The sequence below is a fragment of the Bos taurus genome, chromosome 17 (genome assembly GCF_002263795.3).
Source record: "Bos taurus isolate L1 Dominette 01449 registration number 42190680 breed Hereford chromosome 17, ARS-UCD2.0, whole genome shotgun sequence".
NCBI lineage: Eukaryota > Metazoa > Chordata > Mammalia > Artiodactyla > Bovidae > Bos > Bos taurus.
The window spans coordinates 72,178,387-72,200,975 of NC_037344.1; the positions used below are offsets into that span (position 1 = coordinate 72,178,387).

Consider the following 22,589-nt stretch of genomic DNA (forward strand, 5'->3'; position numbering starts at 1 on the left):
CAGACTTCAGGTGCGATGTCCTGTATTTACCTGGTGTCCAAACTAAGGAGAGGTCCAGCAAGCGACCCCCTCGAGCACGTCGCAGTCCCTGGCCCGCTCCAGCCCCTCCGAACAGCCTGAGTCCCGGCTGCCAACCTGGGCGCGTCGCTTGACCCCAGGGGCCCGCGAGGGGCTGCAGCCACCGGAAGGGGCCGGCTGGGCTCGGCGAGGGGGACCCCCGTGCCCTCGGGGCAGGTAAGGCCGGCGGGCTGCGAGGGCTTCCTTCCGCAGATCAAGGCCGTCCTCGGACCACGCTGGCCGCCCGCGGCGGGGGCACGGACCTGGGGTGCCTGGGGTCAGGGTCAGGCTCAAGGCGGGGGGTGGGGGGTGGGTCGGCTCCGAGTGCGGGGGGGCCGAGCCCCCTTCTAGGGTGTGCGGTCCGCGCGTTCCGGGGCTGAGGTCGCGGCGCCGCCCCTGCACCCGTGGGCGGGGGGCCACCAGGTCCCCCGGCTCCACCCGCGCGCCCCTCCCCCCCGCCGCCGAGCGGCCGCCCCGGCCCCGCCCCCGGCCCCGCCCCACCGCAGGCCCCGCCCCCGCCGCGCCGCTCGCCCATTCAGATGTGGGTCAGGGGTGAGCGGGCGGCGCGACGTCACAAGCTTCCAAGATGGCGCCGGGCGGGCGGCTGTGAGAGGCGCTCGGCGCGCGGGGCGGGGAGCCGAGCCGAGCCGAGCCGGCGGCGGCGCGGGCGGGCGGACGGGCGGCGCGGGCGGGCGCGGGCGGCGCCGAAGAAGAGGCCGCGGCGGGCCGGCCGGCCGGCGGGCGAGCGCCGCCGCCGACGCACACGAGGTGAGGTGCGGGGCGCGCCCCCGGGAGAGGGGCGTGGGCGGGCGCGCGCAGAGGGGTCGCCGCGCGCGGGGTGTGTGTGTGAGGGGGGCGGGACCCCCGGCCGCCGGCCCGCCCGCCGCGGCGTGTGAGTGTGTGTGTGTGAGCGCGGGGCAGGCGGCGGGGCCCGGCACAAAGCCCCCCGCGCGCGGGGCTAGCGGGCGGCGGGCGCCGGCTCTTTGTGCCTGCTCCTCCGCGCTGCGGTCCGAGCGGCCCGGGGAGCCGCGCTGCCTGACAGGCGGGCCCCCTTTATGCACCGCCGCCGCCCCTCGCCGGGCTTCTTGCTGTGCCCGGCCCGCTGCCCGCAGGGCACGGCTGCGCGCGGCAGGGGCAGGGCGGCCTGGAGGGGCCTCTCCGGGCCGGGCCCTGCGGCGGGTGGGCGCGCGGCCCTGCCCCCAGACCTCTGGTGCGGGCGGCCGCTCGGCAGGAAGAGAGAGGGGCTGGGGGAGGGGGCGGCCGGCAGGGGGAGGGGGCCGCAGCGCCCGGCGTGTCATTCTGTTTATCTGCCTGCGTGGTTCATATTCTCGCAGGCGGGGCTGGGGTGGGGTGGTGGGGGGAGAGGCGGCGATCCTGTCCCTGGGCGGGGGGGTTAGTGACTTACGGCGAGGAGGGGACGCGGCCCAGATAAAATGCTCCAGAGCGGCCCCACCCAGAACAGCGGTGAGTCGGCCCCGGGGAAGTGAGCCCGCTGCGGATCCGCCCGGGCCGGGACGGTTTCGAAGTTATTTATCCCGCGTTTCTCGGGTCCCCTCCGCCTCCGGTGTGTTTCGCCGGTAGCAGTTGCCAAGCACATCTGGATAAGCGAGGGTCCCGGTCCCCCTCCCCCAGTCAGGAGTTGTCACCCGGGGAGGCTACCCCTCTCTCTGACATCTGTGGCGGGGGGGAGGGGCCGAGCCGTGCCCGTAGGAATCCTGTGGGTGAAGATTGTTGACTGATGGACGCATGGCTGTGCGGGGGGAGGGGGGAGGTGGCAGGTAGCGGAGGGGCCTTCCAGAGCTGCTGGGGGTGTTCTCCAGGCCCCCACCCCCGGCCGCAGGGATGGAGCCGGGTCACCCATACATACCAGGCCCTTTCTGGAGCTAGCGTTTATTGCTTCCTGGCTCCTGGCTTTACTCTTCTGCGTTCCCATCTGCCAGCGTCTGGGCTCCCTGGGCCTTTCAGCAGACATTTTCAAGAGCACAGGCCATGTGGCTGGTCTGTAGCCCTGGCTCTGGGAATGGGCTTCCGCTCAGCAGAGAGCAGGGTCGCTGCAGTGGTCTGGGGAAAAAAAAAAAGGCAGATGGGCTGGCCCCCGGCTGGCCTCCAGAGACAAAGCTGTGCGGTGAGATCGCTGGTTTAGCGTGCTCTTAGCACCATGGAGGGGGGGTGAGAGGCTGATACTTGAAGTCTGCAGTAAGTGGCCCTGCCTGCCAGGGGAGTCAGTCCTGTGAGGTCCTGTGGGCAGGCGGTAGCCTGGGAAGGCTGGCAGGGAGCTTCCCACCTGCCTTGGCGGCAGCGCTCCCAGGTTGGTCTGCTTCCCTTGGGCTCCCAGCCGCCTGCGGGCTGGTTGTGGGGTGTTGCTGAGCACCCGTTGCCCAGCTCCTCCAGCCATTTGGCTGGAGTGCTGGGGCTGCGCCCAGGATTTCTCTCTGCAGTGTTTTCCTGCCAGTTGTTGGGACTTGCAGATTAGTCATTCGGCTTTTACAAGCAATTCCTGAAAAGAAAAATCTCCCTCTGGTTGCTGGCTCTGGGGAGAGGAAGAAGCAGCCTGAGGGAGCCAGGCCTTTAATTAAAGCAGAACTGAAATGATTGCTGCAGTTGCTGGAAGGAGGGGGGTGGAGGCGATGTGCCCTGTCCTGCAGCCAGGTACCTGCCAGGGACAGGTAGGCCGCGTCCCGCGCTCCCTGCCTGGTCTTGGCCAGCGGCCCGGCCTTCTCCACAAGCTGCAGCCCTGGATTAATCCCTGCGTAGTGTTTTCTTTCCATGGATCAGGTTTCTCATTTTGTTAATAAGCACAGCCTCCGATCCACTTGAAGTCAGCTGTCGTGGACTCAGCAACAGGGTTTTGCATTATTGAGCTGACAGGCCTGCTGCCTTCCTGGAGTCCTCATTGTCTGCCCGGAGGTGGCGGCGGGGTGGGGGCAGTCTCTGGGAGCCGCAGCTCGCCCCCATGCAAGGGCTGGCAGGGCAGTTCTGGAGCGTCGAGAAGCGAGGAAGGAATAAAGTCCAGTTTACCCAGGGGACCCGCCGCCCTGCTTTTTTGCTCGGCCTGTTGGCCTCTAGCAGTCGGCCCCACCCACGGCTGGTCTGCCTTGCCCACCGGGGCTGAGGGCCAGTGCCCACCCCCCCACCAGGGACAGATCACTGGGGTGGGGAGGGCTCTTGTTCCCAGCTGCGTCTGCAGAGAGACCACAGGTCAGCTTCCTCCGGTCCTGGCCCAGGCGCCTGACTGAGGAGGGCCTCTGGGGGCAGTGAGGGGCACTGGCCTCAGCGCTGTTTACTCTCTAGCGGCCTTGGACAGGGATGGGCTTCTCTGGGCCTCGGTGTCTCCAATGTGTTTCTAAAGTGGGAACAGAGCTGGAGTTCACTGGCACGTATTGCAGCCCCCAGAGCTCAGCCTGGGGAAGGCGCCGGGCACACTGTCTCTGGGAGTGCCCCTGGGTGATACGGGGGCACCTGAAGAGCTGCTGAGGGCCGCCGGGCCGGCTGCGGCAGGGTGGTCACAGGGGAGCCCTGTGGTCTGGGAAGGTGGGGCCGGGGTTCCGTCAAGAGGAGGGAGACAGGAGCGTGGCCCTGTAGGTGCCCGGTTCCGGGAAGCCGGCACCCCCACTGCTGTCCGGCACCCGCGAGGCCGTGCAGGGGCCGTTTATCTGCTCAGCGAAGTGTTTTGAGAACAGATGTGGTGCCCAGCTCGTGTGCCCAGGGCTGGCCTGGGTCTTTGCCCTCTAGCGCTCAGCCTTGCCTCTGAGCAGTGCGCCTTCGGCCGGGAGGTGCAGGCTCTGCTAGTTTCCCGGGCTGTGCTGTGGGTGCAGCACCCTCGCGGACCAGGGGTTCAGTCACTGCCTGGGGCTGGGGGGGCTCCCGGATCCCAGCTTGGCTCTCCCTGGGTTAGGGGCTGCCAGCCAGCGGGGCCAGTTTGACTCGGCCCGTCGGCGGGGCTGCGCTTCCTGCTGGGAGGGGCCTCGCCGGAGGGTTAGGGACCTGGGTTGGGGGAGGGCTCCTGGGAGCAGCCGAGCCAGAAAAGCAGGTGGGGGCGGGTGGGGTTGCGAGTGGGGCCCGCCCGCCACCCCCCCCACCCCTCCACCCCCCGCGCGCTCGGTCGGGGGGTGGGGGTTAAACCTGGAGGGAGCCGCTTCCAGGCCCCACCGCCGTCCAGGAGGGGAGGGCCCGGGGCGCGCGGCCCGGGAGGGTGTGGCCAGGCCTCGAGCGGACTGAGACCCCCAGGAGATGCCTGCCCGGCGGGTGGGGTGGGGGCGTGGCCTGGGGGCTCGAGCGGGCCCTTCCGCCCGGGCGCCGCCAGTGTGCTCAGTGCGTGCTTGCTTCCTGTGAGGGGCCGCCTCCCGAGCACGTGGGTGTGGGCGCGGAGGGAGGAGCCCGGAAGGGCAGGTGGCCGGCCTCTGGGGGCGCCCGGGGCGCTCCCGCTCCTGGGAATTCCAAGGCTCCAAGGGAAGGCGGGGCCGGGCTTGGTGGGGAGGGGGCCTCCAGGTGGGGAGCGGGCCTCTTGCGGCCCTGGAGTGGTCGCCGTGCGCACTGGCCTCCCGTGGCCCCCGTGGCCTTGGGCTTCTTCCCGAGAGGGACTGGAGAACCCACGGGGGTGGGTTCTCCGCGAGAGTGAGGAGGGGCTGCCCCCGTGTCCTGGGAACGCCGCACACGTACACACAGGTGGCTGGAGGTCTCTCTCGCCCAGGCTGGGGTCGCTGCCCTTTGGCCTTCTCCTCAGCCTGCTCACAGGCCTTCAAAGGGCGGGATTGCCCACTGGCCTTGCGGTTCTCCTGCCTGTGCTGCTCGGAAGCTACCAGTGAGCTCTGGTGAGTAACTGCAGAAGGGATGAGCAGAGGGTGCAGAGTTTATGGCCAGGATGCTGGGGCAGCACCCCCGGCTCCTGGGGAACTCTCCCTGTGACGGGCAGGGGCTGCACCTGGCCCTGAGTCCCTGCTGCCCGGTGGGGGCCCGGGTGCTGCACTCCGCAGGGGTCACCTGGAGCCCACGTATCCACATTCCCTGAAGCCTTGGACGTGGATCCCACAGCTGCTTTCTCAGGAGGTGGATCTTTGTAGATAGCAGGGTCAAGGGAGCAGTGAATCCCTTTGGACAAGCAGGGGTGGCCCCAGACTGCGCGTGGGGTCGTGCTTACAGAGCGGGCCCAGCTGGCTGATCCTCCCGTAGGCTCCAGGGTCCTGGAGAAGCATCGGGTGTGGGGGCTCACGCTCTTCATGGCCCCTCTTCCCCAGGTGGCTGTGGGAGGGACGTAGGCTGGTGTGTGCTGGGGGCACCTTCTAGGAGGTCCCAGGAGCCTCGTGCCTCTCTCGGGTCTGCTCTGGTCTCCGGGTTACCTGCTTAGGCCCTGGTTGGCCTCTCTCCCCAGGCATGGGGACCTGGGAGCTCTTCCTGCTTCCCAAACAAGCCGCCTGGGGCTGCCGCTGGGGCCCCCGGAACTGGGTCCTGCCCCCTTTCTCGCCTGGATCTCAAGGTGTCTGGGAGAGAGGGTCCCTGAGGTTGTTACCTGGGAAGGTGTGTGAGGGAGCCCCTGACCGGGGCCTGGAGGTGGGGCGAGGGCTGGGAGGGGCGCCGGGGGCAGAACCTCAGGTGAGTCCTGGCCGGCCGGCCCTCTGTCCCGGGCTTGTTCCGTCCGAGGGCAGCCGGCACTCGGCCCCTGCCTGCTCTGGGCGGCTGCAGGCGGGCGCTGAGCTGCTGGGCTGCCAGGTGTGGCAGGGGCAGCACTGGCGCGCTTGGTGTCCTTTGAGTAGGAAGCGCAGCCGGGGGCGGAGTTGTCTTTGGGGCAATCGGGCACCCCTTGTCTGCTTTTCGTGGCCCACGCGTCTGGCAGAGGGGCCCGTGGGCTCTGCCGTGAGAGCGGTTCTGGGCTGTGTAGAGGCTTTCTCACCCGCCCTCCCAGGACCCGAGGCCCTTCCCTCTGGTGGAGAGGGGCTGGCGGTTTCTTCCCAGCAGCTCTGTTTGGACACCGGGAGGAAGAAGGTGCCCGCGGCTTCGGATGGGGCTTCGGATGGGGCACTGGGGGTGGCGGGACAAGAGAGCAGGGCCTCCTTCTGGGACTCCTGGCCTGGCCTACATGGGCACGCCTGTGTGAGCACCCCTGGGCAAGCCCCGCTGTGCAAGCCGCCCAGGCAGGCTCCACACACAGTCTGGAGTCCGCTGGTGGGGCTCTGGGGGTAGAGTGAGCCCTTGGGACAGGCTCGCGCTCAAGGGCGATGGGCGGTGAGCTGCTTCGCTGGAGGGCCACTGGGGTTCCGTTGGGTGGGGGCCATGACTGCCCGGGACTGGGTGTGGACTGGCATCGCTTCCCTGGGCCGCAGGGCCGGGAGGACTCCTCCTGAAACAGCCTTTCCCCTCCGCCCCTGGGGCCTGGGCCTCTGCCCCTCCATGAGGGCGGGTTAGAGCTGGTGGGTCCTCCTCCAAGGTGTTGGCAGCGTGGGTGCACGGGGTCGTCTCTGGGCAGAGGGCCTGGGGGGTCGGGGCAGTCCTGGCCGTGAGGCGGCCGGTGGCGGCCGGGCCCGGGTACCCTGGAGCCGCGAAGGGTGAGCCTGCGCCCCGAGGCTGTGGGCAGGGTAGGGGCGCTCTCCGCAGCCTGCATTCCATGCGTGTTGACGCTGACGAGGGCTGGGCGGCTGGCCTGGTGCCTTGGGCAGGCGGCACCCCTGCCCCGGGAGCCCACCCTGCCCCTCTGCGCCTGGCTCGCGGGGCTGCCTGCTCCGCAGGCGGCAAGCCCTGCTGCTGAGGTTGTTCTCGCATGCCACCTGAAGTGCCGTTTCCTTTCTTGTCTTTGAAAACAGCTTTTCTCAGCAGCCCTCACCTAGGTTTCCAGCCTTTGGTGACCATCCGTGAGCTGAAGGAGCGGGCCTTGCCATCAGTCCTGTGTCCCCACGTGTCCTGTGGTGCCCGGAGAGGGGGTAGGAGTGTTTGAGGTGGTGGCCAACAGCTGTTGTCAGCGTGGCCTGCAGACCCCTGGGTCCTCAGGACTTTCAGAATGCTCAGACCGTCCCCACCGGCCCCCGTCCACAGGCTAACACGCACCTTGGTGCCGGCCATGGTGCTCCCCTGGGTGCCTGGGCCAGGCTGCCTCTCCGGGGGCTGTGCAGAAGGCCCAGCGGTGAGCCTCAACTCCAGGGGACACAGCGTCGCGCCAGGGGACACAGCGTCGCGCGTTCTCTGGGGCGAGCAGGGCAGGCCGTGTCTGCGACAGCACCGCGTCTGCCCGCTGCTGCTCGTGAAGGAGGGGCTGACGGGCAAGGTGGTGGTTCAGACCTGGGGACCTTTTCTCGGGTGATCGGGAGCCTCCCACCGGGGGGAGACAGCTGATGGTGCTGAGGCCAGGGAAGGGCCTGAGAAAGGCCTCCGCGTCTCGTGTGACGCGGCCGCGGTGAGGGAAAGAATCCCTGTCCTTTAACCACGTCCGAGCGCATCGGGAAGATCCGATCAGCTCTGCGAGCGACTGTTCCCGAATGACCGGCGCCTGCTGCTGCGGACTCGGGCTGGGTGTGAGCGCAGCGTGGGCTGCCGGGTTCTGCGCCTCCAGGTGCAAGTTAGTCACAGGTGCAGCGTCAGAGGCTTGTTGAGTCTGAGTGTCGGAAAGAGGAAGGCTGGCCGCCGTCTCAGGGGCCGCCTCCCCTCAGCCCGGCCTGTTCCCTCTGGCCCACTTGCCAGCTGGAGGGCACACACGGTCCCTGACCTTGGGAGCCCCTTGGGTGCCGGCGGCAGGTGGGGGAGATGGGTGCTTCTTGGAGGTGGAGGCCCTTGGGTGTGCCTGGGGGCCGCGGAGGGGCGGCCCGGTCCTCTGGAAGCCCTCCACGGACCAGCCCCGACATGGACTTTATCCAGGCCCGGGAGTCCATTGAGAGCCCTGAGCCGGGGCGTGCCTGGATGGACCTGGGTTTGAGGAGGTTACTCGGGCCTGGTGGTTCCGGGTCGTGGGGACGCCTGTGTTGGACTTGCAGCTCCTGCCTTGCTCCTGGGGGAGGCGCTCCTGGGCGCGTCCTGTGGGCCTGGCCCCGGAAGCCCCAGTTTGCGCGGGCCTCCCGTCCCCGGCCACGTGGCTGGGGGGACCCTGGGGGCGGCCCCTCCCTGGGTCCGGAAGCTCTGTCTCCCCGCAGCCAGCACACCAGCTCTCGTGCACCTGAGGTGGTGGTGCGAGGCACGCGCACACGTCGCCCCTGTGAGAAGAGGCGTGCGGCCCCTCCTGGGGTCCCCACCTCCGAGTTGTGGGCGCGTGCCGCTTCCCCACGCTTGTCCAGGTCCTTGGATGGCGGGCTTGCCCAGTCTGTGGAGTGAGGGGCTGGTTGTGCCTCTGAGACTCAGCCGCCTGCTGGGAATCGCTGTGCCCCGTCCCGCGGGTCACCGCCGGCCCGCTTTCTGCCCCGCCTCGGCAGTCCGCGGTCACCCCCTCGGGCCGCTTTGCTTCCTGGGGCGGAGGGCTGTCCACTTCTCTGTCGCTGGACGCAGCCCCTTAACGTCAGACGGCCCTTCGAGTCCCATCTGAAGACGCTCTGAGCGTGTTCCTGCCGAGTCCCGGGGACCCTCCTCTCTCACTCCCTTCCCGAGCCTGGCCTCTCCTGTTTGGTCGGCCACAGGGCCTGCTGGACAGGTGGGACCTCCTCTAAGTGTCCCCGCCGGCACTTCAGGCCCCGGGCACAGGCTGTAGCGTGTTCCTTGGCAGTTCCCTAGTTTTATCCTTGAAAACGCTTTTTAAAAGCTGAGGGGTGCCTGAGGCACCCCTGCTCCCGTGTTTTCGGTCGTGGACCGGAGCCACCTGGTGGTTACCTTTGGCGTGCCCCTGGGCTGTGGTGGGAGGCCCTCCAGGCCGGGCAGACCCTTCTGCTCGTGGCCTCCTTTGACCCCAGTCCCGGGCCTCGTCCCGGGCCTCCTGGGCGTGCCTGCTGGGGTTTGCAGAGCCCCTCCCTGTCCCCCGCAGGTGTCAGCCGGACCCTGGACGGTTAGAGTGTCGTCGGTCGTTGCTGCCTTCAGCTGGCCAACCCGTCTGCCCTGATGAGAGGTTCCTGGTGGTGGTGTTCTGTAAAGATTTTTTAAGTCTTGGTTGGCTTTGTCCCAGTATCGCTCTGGCTTTTTGCTTATTGGCCACGAGGCGTGCGGGGTCTTCGCTTCCGGCACCGCCTGTGTTGGGGGCGAGGTCCCCTCAGAGGTTTGGAGGTGGTACCTCAGTGTCCTGCAGGTTTCTGGCTGGGCTCGGGGGTTCCTTCCTTCCCGTCGGGGCTGCTTCTCCCCTCGGGTTGTTGTGATTAGTCTAGGAGTGGGTGGGCTTGCTCGTCAGCCCGGGGACCGGCTCTGCACTGACCCTACCTAAGAAGCGTGCCAGCTGTGAGCAACTGCACCCCAGGCTCTTCCCAGGTGGGCACACGTCCCGCGTCCAGAACAGAAGCCTCTCGTGTGTCGAGTCCTGTCTGGTCCCTGGTCCCCCCTCCTGTCTTTCCCTGCTTCTGACCTTGCCCAGGGCCCCCTGTGCCCCTTTAGGGTCTGGCTGCCCTGCTCCCCCGTTTGTTGGCGGCTGCAGACATGTCCGTGGTCAGCTCTTCCTGACCCAGGTTCGGCCCGCACGCCGCCGGGGGGCTCTGCACCTGCCTGGCTCCCGGGGCTTGTGCGCCTCCCGTCTCGGTCTTTGTGAAGTCTGAGCGTCCTCTTCTCTGCCCGGAAGTCCGCTCTCAGCCTTCAGTCAGCGGGCGAACCCCGTCCTCGCCGTCTGCCTTCCAGTTTGGGCTTTGTTTCTGTGACTGTCGTGGGCAGGGTGTGTGGCCTGGGTGCTGGCTGCTGGGGTGTCTGTGCCGCCACGCGGGTGCAGGGGTGGCTGCCCTTTCCCGGGAAGGACCTCCACCCTGAGGGGGTTCTTCCTGTTGTTCAGTGGGGAAGTGTCCTCTCGCCTCATACACAGAAGCGATGATCGAAGGTGACACAGTCTGTTTTGTCTTTTAGGTCTTTGAGAGTCGTGGGTTGGTGTGAGAGAGGTTTCTAGCTTCTTGAGTTGTTTCATGCTTGGGTGTTGGAGTCTGCGACCTGGAGGGGCCCTGGGCTGGGCGGCTGCCTCACTGACTGCTGGGAGGTGCCTCGGGTGGGTGGGCGGTGGTGCGGGTCCCTCCCAGCAGGCAGCCCAGCCCTAGCCCGCCTCAGGACAGCCCTGGGAGCCGAACCCCATTTCCTAGTCACTCTGGGCGTGTTTACGTGGGAAAGGTGTCTTCCCTTTGGGGGCTGCCGCCTCCTTCTCGACCCCCGTCGCTGGGCGTTCCCTGCCTTCTGGGAGGAGGAAGCTGGTCTCCCACAGTCCAGTGTGCGCGGGTTCCGGGTCTGGGGTCGGAGGGGGGCCGGACTGTCTGCATGCCCCGAATCTGCTCCCCGGCCCGGGCCTGACACCCCGCAGGGCGAGTAGGAAGCGGACGCAGGAGCCACCAGGCAGAGGCTCCTCAGGGCCCTGGATCCTGGCCTTGTGGGGACTCCTCCCACAGGCTCCCTGCCTCCAGGCTCCTGCTCTTTGCTGCCCGCTGCTCCCTTCCCAAGCACTCAGGCCCCTCCGGCCAGCGGGGGGCAAGGTGGGCACCTCGTCTGGATGTTTTTGTAACAGTGATCTCGCCCCAGGCAGCGTTCCCCTGCCCTTCCCCATCTCAGCAGGCCTGGCCGGGGCCTCCCTGCAGGACCCCGCCTCGCGCCCGCCTGGTGCCCACTGGCCAGCTGTGCCAGGGCCAGCGGGGGGAGCCGGCCGCAGGTCCCGTGTCGTGCAGGTGGGAGAGACGGGTGGCTGGAGGCGCACGCAGGGTTCCCCCAGAGAGCAGGCGTGCCGGCCGTGGCCTCCTGCGAGGCGTCGCGTGGTGCTGTGAGCCCCCCGGGTGGGCTGCCCGAGTGGGACAGAGGGGCTGTGGGCGTCGAGAGCAGGCTTTGGGCGGTGGGTGGGGTGGGCGCCTCCTCCCACACTGTTCAGGCTGGGAGGCCTGCCCTGGGTCCCTCCCAACACGTCTTGAGCACGCTGACCGAGCCCCAGCGTTGTTTCCTGGGCATCCCGTCAGGAGGAGGGCAGGGCTCCTGGCATTCACAGGGCCTGTTGCTTTCCAGGAGGACGGTCTGGGAGGCCAGCCAGGAGTGGCTGGCGGGCATCCAGGCCTGGGCTCACCAGGGCTGTGGGGCCCACTCGCCAGCAGCCCCGCCTGCAGGGCAGCCAGAGAGGCCGCGGAGGCCAGTGCTGTTCCTCGGAGCGGCGGGCACAGCCCCGGCTCCGGGGTGAGGTGGTCAGCGGGCCGCCAGACCAGGTGTTGGAGGGAGGGAGGTGGGGCGCATTGGTGCCCCGTCCTGCCCCTGGGGGGAGGAGACCCGGGGGTCGTCCTGGGTGGCGAAGTCTAGAGCGGAGCTGTGCCCTCGGCTTGCTCCTGTGAACTTGGGCAGGTTGCTTAAGCCCCAGAGCCCCGATCTCATCTGCGCTGGAGGCTTCCCTGTGAACAGGATGCTTATCAGGCTGGCATAGGGTGCCAGGAGCTGGGGCCGCCTCGCTCTGCCTCCAGGTGCCCCTCCTGCAGCCCAGGAGGGCCCAGCTCACACCTGTCAGGGCACACCTGGAGCGCCAGGCGCTCACGCCAGGTCGGCTGGACCCAGGCTTGCGGGGCAGTGGCCAGCGAGTGTCCGTGGCCTCAGTGACGCACCCACTGTGCTCAAGACCCTGGGGCGTGGCGGCCAGGTAGCGGGCATCTTGAGGGGCCCACGGCCCCCTAGTGGGCTGGGATGCCCCCTTCTCTGCTTGGAGGGGGGGCGCCTGTCGCCAGGCCCTGTTCCCCCGCGTTCCCACCTGGAGGCAGAAGGATGGGCAGCCCGAGAGCTCAGCCTCCCTGGCTCCGGGCTCCGTGTGGTCCAGGCCAAGTTGGACCGGCTGCTGTGGAATCTGGTTGAAGCACCTGAGGGTTTCTCTCACTGCCTCCTGCCCTCCCGGGCGCCAGGAGAGGCACCCCCATGAGGCCTGGGGTCCCTGGTCAGCTGTAGGGCCTGGCCTTCCGGGGGGTGGGGTGGACTGGCCACCTTGGCTTTTTGCGGCCTGAGCTGAGGGGAGGAGGGGCGCCTGGGGCCTCAGCCAGGACCCGTTGGTCACCAAGCAGTGGTCTTGGGAGCAGAGAGCTGGGAAAGTCACCCAGGGCCTCTGTTCACAAGAGACCCCTTCCTTGGGGGGTGTTGGGGTCAGCCTAGCGGGGACAACTCCCAGCCCACCTCTCTGACCTGTCCATCTGCCCGGGCTCTGGGCATGGTGGAGTGGGCGCTCAAGGCGGGCAGCAGCGCGGGGCGGTGGGGGGAGCTTGGGGCTGGCTGGGCTGGCTGCCGGGGCTGTTGCAGCCCATGGCGGCTCCTGCCAGGCTGGGCAGCGGCCCCACACCAGCAGGCCTCATGCTGCCTGCGAGCCAGGCCGGCCCCCTCACCAGCCACCCCTGCCAGCGGGGAGCCGTGCTGGGGGCAAGAGACAGCTGGCAGGCTGGAGCGAGGCCTCCCGGCACCCCGCACCCCGGGTCTGGGCACATTCCTGAGGACCGGCCGGGCCGCCCTGGCCCTGGGCGGGGGAGGGGCGTGCCAGGAGGGGCTCCGGGGCTCAGGCCTCCGCCTGCTGCCTGGCTCCATGCCCAGGGTGCCCAGGTCTGCTGCGGTGGGGGGCAAGCAGCCAGGACCTCGGGACCCCTCTCCCAGGACCTGAAGCCCTGGGGGGCCGAGAAGCCCGCCCGCATCTGGCGGCAGCTGCCAGCAGCCTTGGCGGGCTGGTATTGAAAGGGCGAGCCTTCGAGGGCCATGTGGTCAGGCCAGGCTGGGCAGGAGGGGGCTGGGCTCTGGCAGGGAGGGGGCGAGCGCAGAACCAGAGGGAAGGGCAGGGCAGGGGGCTGGGGAGCCAGAAGCGGTTGAGACTGGATCTTATAAATAGCCCGCGGCACCAGCTCCTCCATTTCTGACCTTTTGTTATGTAAATGTGGCCAGCCTAGAAGGGCCGTGCCCAGGCCTCCTGCCACCCCGCCCGCCCTCCCAGAGCTGCACGCCTGTCCCCCCACTCCCCGCCCGAGGAGGCTCTGGGGGCACCCTGTTTCCTGTGGGGGTGCGGCGGCGCCCCACACCTGCCTCCTTCCTGCCACCAGCCGGGCTGCAGGCACTGTGGCTGCTGCCTCCTGCCCAGCTGTCCGGACGCCCGACCCTGTCGCAGACGGGAGCCTGGCTCCGGCCTCGAGCCGCTCCTCCCCCCTTGCGAGGCCCGCGTGCTGACTGTGTCCACCTTCTCCTCCGCAGGTGACCAGGCATTGATGCACCCCCAGGGAGGCCGCACACTCGAGGAGGCCACCCCCCCTGGTTGCTGCTCACATGGTTTCTGGGCCCCTGGCACTCCGGTAGGCTGGGGGTGCGGCAGGGGGCGGGGTCTGCTCCTCCTCCTGGGGACTCCGGGCAGCTGAGCGCCTGGCCTGCGTGCTGGCCGCCGGCCTTTGTGTGCGGGCAGCGCTGGCAGCGTGGGGGAGGAGGGGCTGTGGCTCACGGGCTGGCGTTCTCAGCCAGGTGTTCCGCGTCTTGGGCTCTTTGTCCCCCTTGGCTGGCCAGGGCCGGGAGGGGTACTGGCTCCCGCTGGGCCGAGTGCCAGCCCACGTGGGCACTGTGCGCAGAGCCTTCCCGGGTGGACAGGGGCGTGGGGGCTTCTCTGTCTTTGCAGACAAGGGCAAGTGCAGGCCAGGGTGGGACAGCAGGTAGGCGGGCATGACCCCTCCCGAGGGGGCAGGGTGGGGACCCTGGATCCCTGCTGAGGGAGGCCTGGGGCAGTGCGCTCCTCTCCCAGGTTTTGCCCTGAGCGCAGGGACATGAAGGCCCCTGTGGGTGGGCATGCGCGCAGCCGCCGCGGGGCTCTGTGCACGGTTGTTCCCCAGTGAGAATTCCTCCCGGCGCATTTTGGCCAGTCTGCGGGGTTTCCCAAGCTCAGACAACCTGCCCTGCCCAGAAAGGCCCTGGGGCCTGTGGTACCAGGCTTGGCCAGGCCACCTCTTCTGCTCGGCACCCAGAGGCACAGGCCGGGAGGATGGGGAGGGTGGGGGGAATGGCCGGGCCGCAGCGTCACGTGGGCGGCCATTGCTGGAGGCTGCGGGTCCGACCTGCCCACGTGGTATTCGAGGAGAAGGTGGCTTCAGTGCGCTCTGGGCAACTCCACCTGCAGATCCAATTTCCGGCTGGACCGGAAAGCCGGGCCGCTGCAGAAGTGTCCATCAGGGGCTTCTGTGTCCCCGTGGTCCCTGCTGCTCACCCACAGGTCCATCTGGGCGTGGGGTCACCTTCCTCTAGGGGACAGAGCTCTGGTTTGTCTGCCCCACACATGTGCCCCCCGTTGTCACTGCGTTTTCAAGCGTACAGATGGGCTGGCGGCAGGCGGGCGGCCTGGGGGGAGGCCCCAGGAGGGCCCCCGCTGACGGGTGTGTGTGTCTGCTCGTGCCCACAGGTGGTGCGTGTGGGCAGGGCGCGGGGACATGGGGCCCGACATGGAGCTGCCCAGCCACTCCAAGCAGCTCCTGCTGCAGCTGAACCAGCAGCGCACGCAGGGCTTCCTGTGTGACGTCATCGTCATGGTGGAGAACGCCGTCTTCCGGGCCCACAAGAACGTCCTGGCCGCCAGCAGCGTCTACTTCAAGTCCCTGGTGCTGCATGACAACCTCATCAGCCTGGACACGGACATGGTCAGCTCCGCGGTGTTCCAGCAGATCCTGGACTTCATCTACACCGGCCGCCTGCTGCCCGGTGAGCCGCCAGCTGAGCCCAACTTCAGCACGCTGCTCACCGCTGCCAGCTACCTCCAGCTGCCTGAGCTGGCGGCCCTCTGCCGGCGCAAGCTCAAGAGAGCTGGCAAGCCCTTCGGCTCTGGGCGGGGCGGCGCCGGCCTGGGGCGGCACCCCCGCAGCCAGCGGCTGTCTACGGCCTCGGTCATCCAGACCCGCTACCCAGGCCTCGTGGACGGGCGCAAAGGGGCCCATGCCCCCCAGGAGCTCTCCCAGGCCAAAGGCTCCGACGATGAGCTCTTCCTGGGCGGCTTGAGCCAGGAGGGCGCGCATGGCCTGGGCCGGCCAGTCTGTCCCGGCAGCGGGGAGGCTGGCCTGGGCGGCTGCAGTACCAACGGGGCCGGCGGCAGCTGTGAGCAGGAGCTGGGCCTGGACTTGTCCAAGAAGAGCCCCCCGCTGCCCCCTGCCACCCCCGGGCCCTCCCTCACCCCCGACGACCCAGCCCAGCTGAGCGACAGCCAGGAGGGCTCGCCCCTCTCGACCTCCGCCCCTCCCGTCGCCAACAGTGCCTCTTACACCGAGCTGGGGGGGGCCCTCAGTGAGCCCATGGATCTGGAGGGGGCAGACGACAACCCGCTGTGCCTGCTGGAGGGGCCGGGCGGGCCGCCGCCCCGCAAGAGCCTCCGGCACTCGGCCCGCAAGAAGGAGTGGGCCAAGAAGGAGCCCGCGGCCGCCTCCCCGTTTGAGCGGAGGGACGTGGCGCCCAAGGGCCCGTGCCCGGGGGAGGAGGCCGAAGGGCTGGGTGACAGGGTCCCCAACGGGCTCCTGGCCGGCAGTGCGGCGGCAGGCAGGCCCTTCGGGGAGCCCCCTCACGCCTGCAAGGAGGAGGACGAGAACGGCAAGGACGGCAGCGACGACAGCGCGCAGAGCGGGAGCGAGGGCGGCCCGGCCGGCGCGCCCTACGTGTACCGGCAGGAGGGCTTCGAGCCGGTGCCCTACGGCGACAACCTGTACGTGTGCATCCCTTGCGCCAAGGGCTTCCCCAGCTCGGAGCAGCTCAACGCGCACGTGGAGACGCACGCGGAGGAGGAGCTGCTCCTCAAGGAGGAGGGCGGCGCCTACGAGACGGGCAGCGCGGGCGCCGACGAGGAGGCGGAGGACTTGTCGGCGCCCAGCGCGGCCCTGGCGGCCGGGCCGCGGCCCTTCAAGTGCTCGGCCTGCGAGAAGACCTACAAAGACGCGGCCACGCTGCGGCAGCACGAGAAGACGCACTGGCTGGCGCGGCCCTTCCCGTGCGGCATCTGCGGGAAGATGTTCACGCAGCGCGGCACCATGACGCGCCACATGCGCAGCCACCTGGGCCTCAAGCCCTTCGCGTGCGGCGAGTGCGGCATGCGCTTCACGCGCCAGTACCGCCTCACCGAGCACATGCGCGTGCACTCGGGCGAGAAGCCGTACGAGTGCCAGCTGTGCGGGGGCAAGTTCACGCAGCAGCGCAACCTCATCAGCCACCTGCGCATGCACACCGCCCCCTCCTAGAAGCCAAAGGCCCTGGCGGGCCCTCCCCCACAGCTTTAATCCGCGGCCCTGCCGCCCGCCCGGCCCGCAGGCCCGCAGCCCCGGAGCCGCCACGGTCCGCACGCCGGGCGGGGCGGGGCTGCGGGGCGGCCTGGCTCTGCGGGGGGCGGTGCCGGAGGGAGGGGTCCGCGCCCTGCCTCCCCGAGCCAGGGGTCACCGCTCAGTGGCGCTGGGACAGCGGGCCCCCACCGCCTACCTCTCCACAGCTGAAGAGCCCTCCGGGCCGGTGTGGCTGTTATTCCTACTGATCTGTTCTTTTCTTCGTTTTGAATTTTGTTTTTTAAACCAAAACCAACACGAGTTTCTTTTCCTCCGGGCCCCTCGGGGCTGAGCCTGGGTCTGCAGACTGAATGTACGGGGCTCCGCCCCACCCCGCCCGGCTGCGGCCAGGGCCCACCCTCCGGGCCCAGGAGCCCCACTCGGCCAAAGGCTCCCCTGGGCTTGAGCCCCCGGCCGCCTCAGGAGAGAGTGCTTCCCCGTAGCTGCCCGGGAATCTTCTTTGTTTAGAGGTACTTGTGTTGATGACACGAAAACCCCGTGTAACGTGTATGTGAGTGTGGGAACTGGAAGGTCTGGGGTGCGGGGGGCGGGGGGCTGGCCGCGGTGCGGGGTCGGTACGTTTCCATTTTCTCCGTGTGTGTGTGCGTGCAGCGTGCATGTGGATCATGCCCCACCCCACCCCCATCAAGGCGGAGAGACTTCTGACCTTTGCTACCTCTTGACTTGAACAGGACGCGGGTGGTGATGGCAGTTGTGGCCATGACACTTGCTTTTTCCTCTGGGCCCCGTCAACAGGGGCGCCTGCGTGTCTCGTGGGCGTCTGGCCAGCCGCCGCTCTGACCTGGCTCAGTGGGCATGGGCGCTCCGCGCCTGGGGAGCAGGGGAGGAAGTGAGCCCCTCCCCGCCCGGTCCCGGGCCCCCGAGGGCTTGCCCTCCGGAGAGCAGCACAGTCAACCTGGCCGGTGCCCGGCCCCCTTCACCTTGGCACCTGTCGGCGGACTGGCAGCCACCACGGGCTCACCCTGAGTCCCACCCCCGCCCTGGGCTCTGTCAACCTCAGACACCTCCAGGGCTCTAGAGGCTAGCTCGCAAGGCCGGGCTAAGGTCACGAGGTCGGCCCGCTGTCCTCAGCCAGCTGCAGCCACAGGGCTGGACCAGCGGCTTTATCTCCTTCATTTTGCTTCCTGGTTTTATTTCTTCTCTTTTCTTTCTACTTTAATTTCAGACCAAAAATTCCAGAGTCATCCCTTCCCCCCCTCCAGAGACCCTCCAGCTGAAACCAGGGCCCCGGGTGGAGGGCGTGGGGAGTGAGGAGGCTCGGGCCACGCGGAGCCTTGCTGAGCCTGCTGCCGTCCCCTTTGGGGACGCCTGTTCCAGCAAGTCAGGCAGGACCCCCCAGCCTCTCTGCTCGCCCCCCCCCCCCCCCCCCATCAGCACTTAAGCCACACGACAAAAGTCTGTAGCGGGAGCTGCACACAGGCCCGTGGGCGCGGCCCCGGTGAAGCAGGTGGTTCAGGGCAGAGCTTCAGGGACGGGGCATAGAGGCCCTCAGGCGACCTTCGTGCGACGTAGTATTGTACCCACCTGAGTATTGTATCGAGCCTTCTCTGTATTTTAACAAGAAAGCAAAACACTAGTTTCTTATTTAAGACATTAAGGGTTTGTGGGGTGGGGTGGGGTTCACAGGACACTTGGATTTGTTCTCCTTTTCCCTTGGTTTCACGTGGAGTGCGTGCTTGTGGATGTGTGTGGACGTGTGTCAGAGCCTCACCAGGAGATTAGGCCATTGGAGGCCCAGGGCGGCTTACAGTTCTCTGCTTTAGTCACTTAATTCCTGAATGTTTCGGAGAACAGGAAACAATAGCAGATATGTAGGAAAGGATTTAAAAAAAAAAAAAAAAAAGCTCACACCCAAATTCACAAAAGCTATTTTTTAAACCAAAGCACATTTTGAATGCATATGGAACCTCAATGGGCTCAGAAAAAAAGATACTAATATATTTATCTCATTGTTTACATAAACTTTTACAGTTTCAGACCTCAGCAGCTGTAAGGCCAGTCCCAGTGAGTCCCCACCTTCCGCTCGAGGCCCTGAGTCGGCCCGGAGGGCTCACGGGCAGGGAGGCCACCGGGGGGAGGGGGGTGGGGTGGGCGGGCGGCTTGGAGGCCCGTCTTCGCGGAGCCCTCCTCCCAGCCCAGCTGGCACCAAAGAGCCGGGGCCCGCGCCGACTGGCCCCCGGGCCTCCTGGCCAGGCCAAGCGGTCCGGCCAGCTGGCGCGGCAGGGCGATCTCACCTGTGGCTGCAGAACTTGGGTCTGGGCTTGGGCCCCGGGATGGAGGTGCATCCCGTCCCGCTGCTCTGCCCGCGAGACCCCCGGTGGGTTGATGTGAGGGTCCCTCTCAAGCCAAAAAGCCAGGACCTTCGCACGGCCCCGCGGAGACTCCGGCGGTCCAGCTGTGGGAAGGCTCGCTGGGCCGGTCCTTACGACACAGACGGTGCGAACAACTTTTGTATCGATATGTTTGTGCGGTGATGAATGTATTTATTTCTCAGACTGGGGCGAGCGGCAGGCCGGGCTCCGCCACGCCACGCACGCTCCCCCGCGAGACCGAGCCCGCCGCCGAGGCTCCTCCAGGATTGCAAAAAAAAAAGACGGACCTTTAAGCAGATCTGAATCTCAGAGACGCGCAGCATAGCCATACACCTCAGCCTGTGAAACGGACGCTCGACTCAGAACCTCACGCAGCCGGATGTGTTCCCGGCGGCCGCCACCCGGGGGCGCCGGCTGTCCGCCAGCCCCACCCGTCAGTATTCACTGGACTGGCCGCTAACAGGAGTGCGATCGATCATGGGGCGGGCGGACCCCAGCCGCCCTCCCGGCAGCCATCCCGGGCCGGGGCGAGGCTTGGGCAGCCAGGAGGGCAGGGCCGCCCACCCTTCCCTGCGGCTTGGGGACGAAAGCAGAGGCGCCGGGCCTTTGGCGGTGCCCCGTGCAGGGACCAAGGCCCCCGCTCCCCCGGGCAGCGGTGGTCACCGAGCCCGCGAATCTGATGCCTGGAGGGGTGGAGCAGGCCCGCCCAGAGCCCGGTTTGACATTCCACGTCAGGGGGTGGGGGTACGCCGTGGGAGTCGAGGCTGCCCGGGACCCCCGGCTTGTCACCCCATTGCGACTTTCTACCGGGAGCCCCTCCCCCTACCTCACCTTGCTATTTATTGCTGTAATTTATTGACCTCAAATATGCTGCATAACAGACCTCACTCGGGCAGGGAGGGTCCCCGGGGCTCCTCCCCGCTGCTTGGCGGGGCCCCATGGGGCCAGGTGCTGAGGGGACCCCCTGCCCCCACCCACCACTTGCTTCCCTGTCCCCCACTGGGGAAGCCCAGGTTGGGCGCTGGCCCATTCACAAATACCTCGTCGGAGAGGGGGGATGGGGTTTCGCTGTTTCTTGACCGGGAACTGGAGGCGGACTCACGTCCGGCTAGGCGCCCTTCCCGGGAAGGGGGCGCGCGATCGCACTCCTGTGCTGGCCACTGCCGCTGTCAGGCACCACACTGCCCTCACCTCCCTCCAGAGTCTGGATAATTCAGGTCAGAGCTGGGGGTGCGCAGCCCTCCAGTATCATAAAGCTGGTCACTGATGTCTCCATTCAGAGCGTGCAGTCTTAATGTACAGTGACGAGATACTGTTATTTTATGATCTTTTCATTAAAAGCTTGATTCGAAACTCGTGTGAGGTCTCTGCTCTCTGGCTGTGTTTTTGCTAAATGACCAACTGCTTTCCTTTCTCCGTCCAGTGCTTTCAGGAGCTGGGTTGCAGAGTTGGGCGGGATCTGCCCACCTCAGTCCTAAGAGTGAGTTTCAGAGGGGCCTGGGTCCTCACTTGGTAGCAGGTGAGCTGGGCAGTAGGGTCTGCACTGTTGGCTCAAGACGGCTGAGGCGGTTTGGGAAGCAGGGGGTGTGTGGATGGGCTGTGGACCTGGTGGCCAGGATGCCAGGAGGTCTGGCCAGTGCCCAGCACCACCTTTGGGGTAGTGGGATCGGGCTGGGGGGTGGGCCGGCTCCTTCCTCTCCACCCCTTCTTGGTCACTTGGTAGGGGAGTGGGTGAGCTTAGCCTCCAGGGTCGGTGTAGTAGGCCCCCTTTCCTGGAGGACTGTCCCACCTGAACCCAGGTGGGCATCCCAGGCGGAGACAGACCCAGGAGGAGGGATGGCCTGGGGCTGGGAGAGTGTCCGTCCAGCTCAGCCCCCGGGCTCCAGGGACCGCAGGCGGCTACAGGCCCGCAGTGGGCCGGTCCCCAGAACGGCGTGGCCATTGCTGCTGTAACCCTTGGTGAGTTCTGCTCAGCTGTTTAAAAAAGGGTTTTTATTTTTGTGGTTTATCAAAGGCGGTACTCAAAGATAGTTTGAATTATCAAATGACTCTTAAAAAGGCCTTAAACTAAACTTAAAACTAAGCATGGTTTCTGGTCCTTCCAAGCCCACAGCCACACGCTGGCCGCAGGGTAGGTGATCACTGTGGGTCATCCCTCTACCCTCTTCCCCTCCCCACACCCCTAAGTAAGTTACCAGACGGGCAGTGTGATCTGGGGCTTGGCAAACCCTCCCCAGAAAGGCGCCAGAGCAGAAGCAGCCAAAGCGGGCGTGGCCACGCTCGTGGTCATTCACCCACCGCGGAGCAGTGCGCATGCGTGATGGCCATCACTGCGCACATTTGTTTATTCCTGGGCCAGCGAGTATATCGGCCCTTTTTATTTTTCTGGAGGCTTAATAATGATCGTATTTTTTCAATTCTCCACCTTTTCGCCCTGAAACGCCTCCCGGGCCTGTTTTCCACAGAATCGGACACGATTCTCGAGCCTGCTGTTCCGCACAGGTTGGGCTGAGGTCCTGCCTCCCTGTCCTGCATCCTCCGTCCTGGCTTCTGGCTCCCAGGTGTTCTCCCTTGGGTGACGTGTATTTCCTCCAGGACCTTCCTGACCACACGTGGGAAGTAGGTTTTTGAGACTTAAAATGTTAAAAAATGTTTAAATGACATAGAGTTTATGATTACCATTCGGTTGGGTGTGGAATTGTGGGTTGGACATCATTTTCCTGGGGAATTTTGAAGGAGGACCCTGGTCAGACCGGGTTAGGGCCCACCCTAGAGATCCATCTCTAGACACAGTCACGTTCTGAGATGCTGGGGGGCACGCTTCACCCCAAGGGGCACACAGGCCTCCACGTGTGGCTGCAGGGGCCCAGGCAGCCCTCGGTCTGTGTTGACATCACTCGCAGCGTGGGCCCCGCTCACAGGGTTAGTGTCCGCTCTCCTGCCTCAGGGCGCAGGCCCCCACTGCCCTGCACGGATAGGGTCGCGTCACCCCCCACAGTGCGCCCCCCACCCCCGAGAAACTGGCGAGGCTCCTCCCGCGTCCCCCCTGTCCTTCCAGAAGGTTTCATCACCATCCACTCTGTGCTGCTGTCTTGGCCACAGGCCCTGGCAGAGGCGTGTGGTGTGGGCTGGGTCATGGCCACCGGGAGCCTGAGACACCAGGACTCGTTTGGCAATGGGGCCCCCAGAACCTTCCATCTTTACGATGCTACAGGCAGCCTTTCCAGGCCCTGGGGGTGCCTCCCAGGACTTGGGCAGAGATCAGGCCAGTGTCTGTCCGCACGCGCTCTGAGGGCTCCTTCCTGATGGGGACACAGACTTTATCACAGTCACAGTAAGTGGACGACTCCCCGGTAAACAGGTGGGCGAAGGGCTGTGAGGAGCTGGTCAGACCATACGCTCAGGCAGGGCCGCCCACGTGTGGGGAACAGCCTGTGCCAGCAGCGGAGGCCTCAGAGCACGTGGTCTGTTTACGGGACTGAGGCGACTGCCCCATGGCTGGAGTGGGAGACATGCCAGGTGCTGGCCGGTGGGCCCACGTCGTGGGGACTCTGTGTCTCCATTGTTTGATACATCAGGATTTGTATAAATCCTCTTTCTCTTTTTTATTTTGCTGTGCCACTAGTTTCACAGGGGGGCTTCCCTTGTGGCTCAGCTGGTAAAGAATCTGCCTGCAGTGTGGAAGACCTGGATTCGATCCCTGGGCTGGGAAGATCCTCTGGAGAAGGGAAAGGCTAGCCACTCCAGTATTCTGGCCTGGAGAACTCCATGGTCTGTGTAGCCCATGGGGTCGCAGAGTCGGATGCGACTGAGCGACTTTCGAGTCACTTGCAGGATCTTAGTTCCCGACTAGAAGTCAAAC

At 66.7% G+C, this 22,589-nt stretch overlaps 1 protein-coding gene across 2 annotated transcripts; it reads left to right on the forward strand.

Annotated features, from left to right (window-relative positions):
- The first annotated feature begins 630 nt into the window (after window positions 1–630).
- On the forward strand, window positions 631–20,084 carry HIC2 (HIC ZBTB transcriptional repressor 2). Of its 2 annotated transcripts, XM_024977390.2 has the most exons (3): window positions 631–825; window positions 13,318–13,415; window positions 14,504–20,084. In XM_024977390.2, exons 2-3 carry the CDS (start codon window positions 13,390–13,392, stop codon window positions 16,314–16,316), a joined length of 1,839 nt encoding a protein of 612 aa, XP_024833158.1. In that variant the 5' UTR covers window positions 631–825; window positions 13,318–13,389; the 3' UTR covers window positions 16,317–20,084. The 2 variants fall into 2 exon arrangements, with proteins under 2 accessions (XP_024833158.1, NP_001179199.1); NM_001192270.1 differs by lacking the exon at window positions 631–825 and having other exon boundaries at window positions 14,504–16,316.
- The last annotated feature ends 2,505 nt before the right edge of the window (window positions 20,085–22,589 follow it).

Coding starts and splice junctions, on each gene's coding strand:
- HIC2 (XM_024977390.2), top strand. CDS start 13,390: ATGGTTTCTGGGCCCCTGGCACTCCG. Junction 13,416..14,503: donor TCTGGGCCCCTGGCACTCCG/GTAGGCTGGGGG, acceptor TCGTGCCCACAG/GTGGTGCGTGTGGGCAGGGC.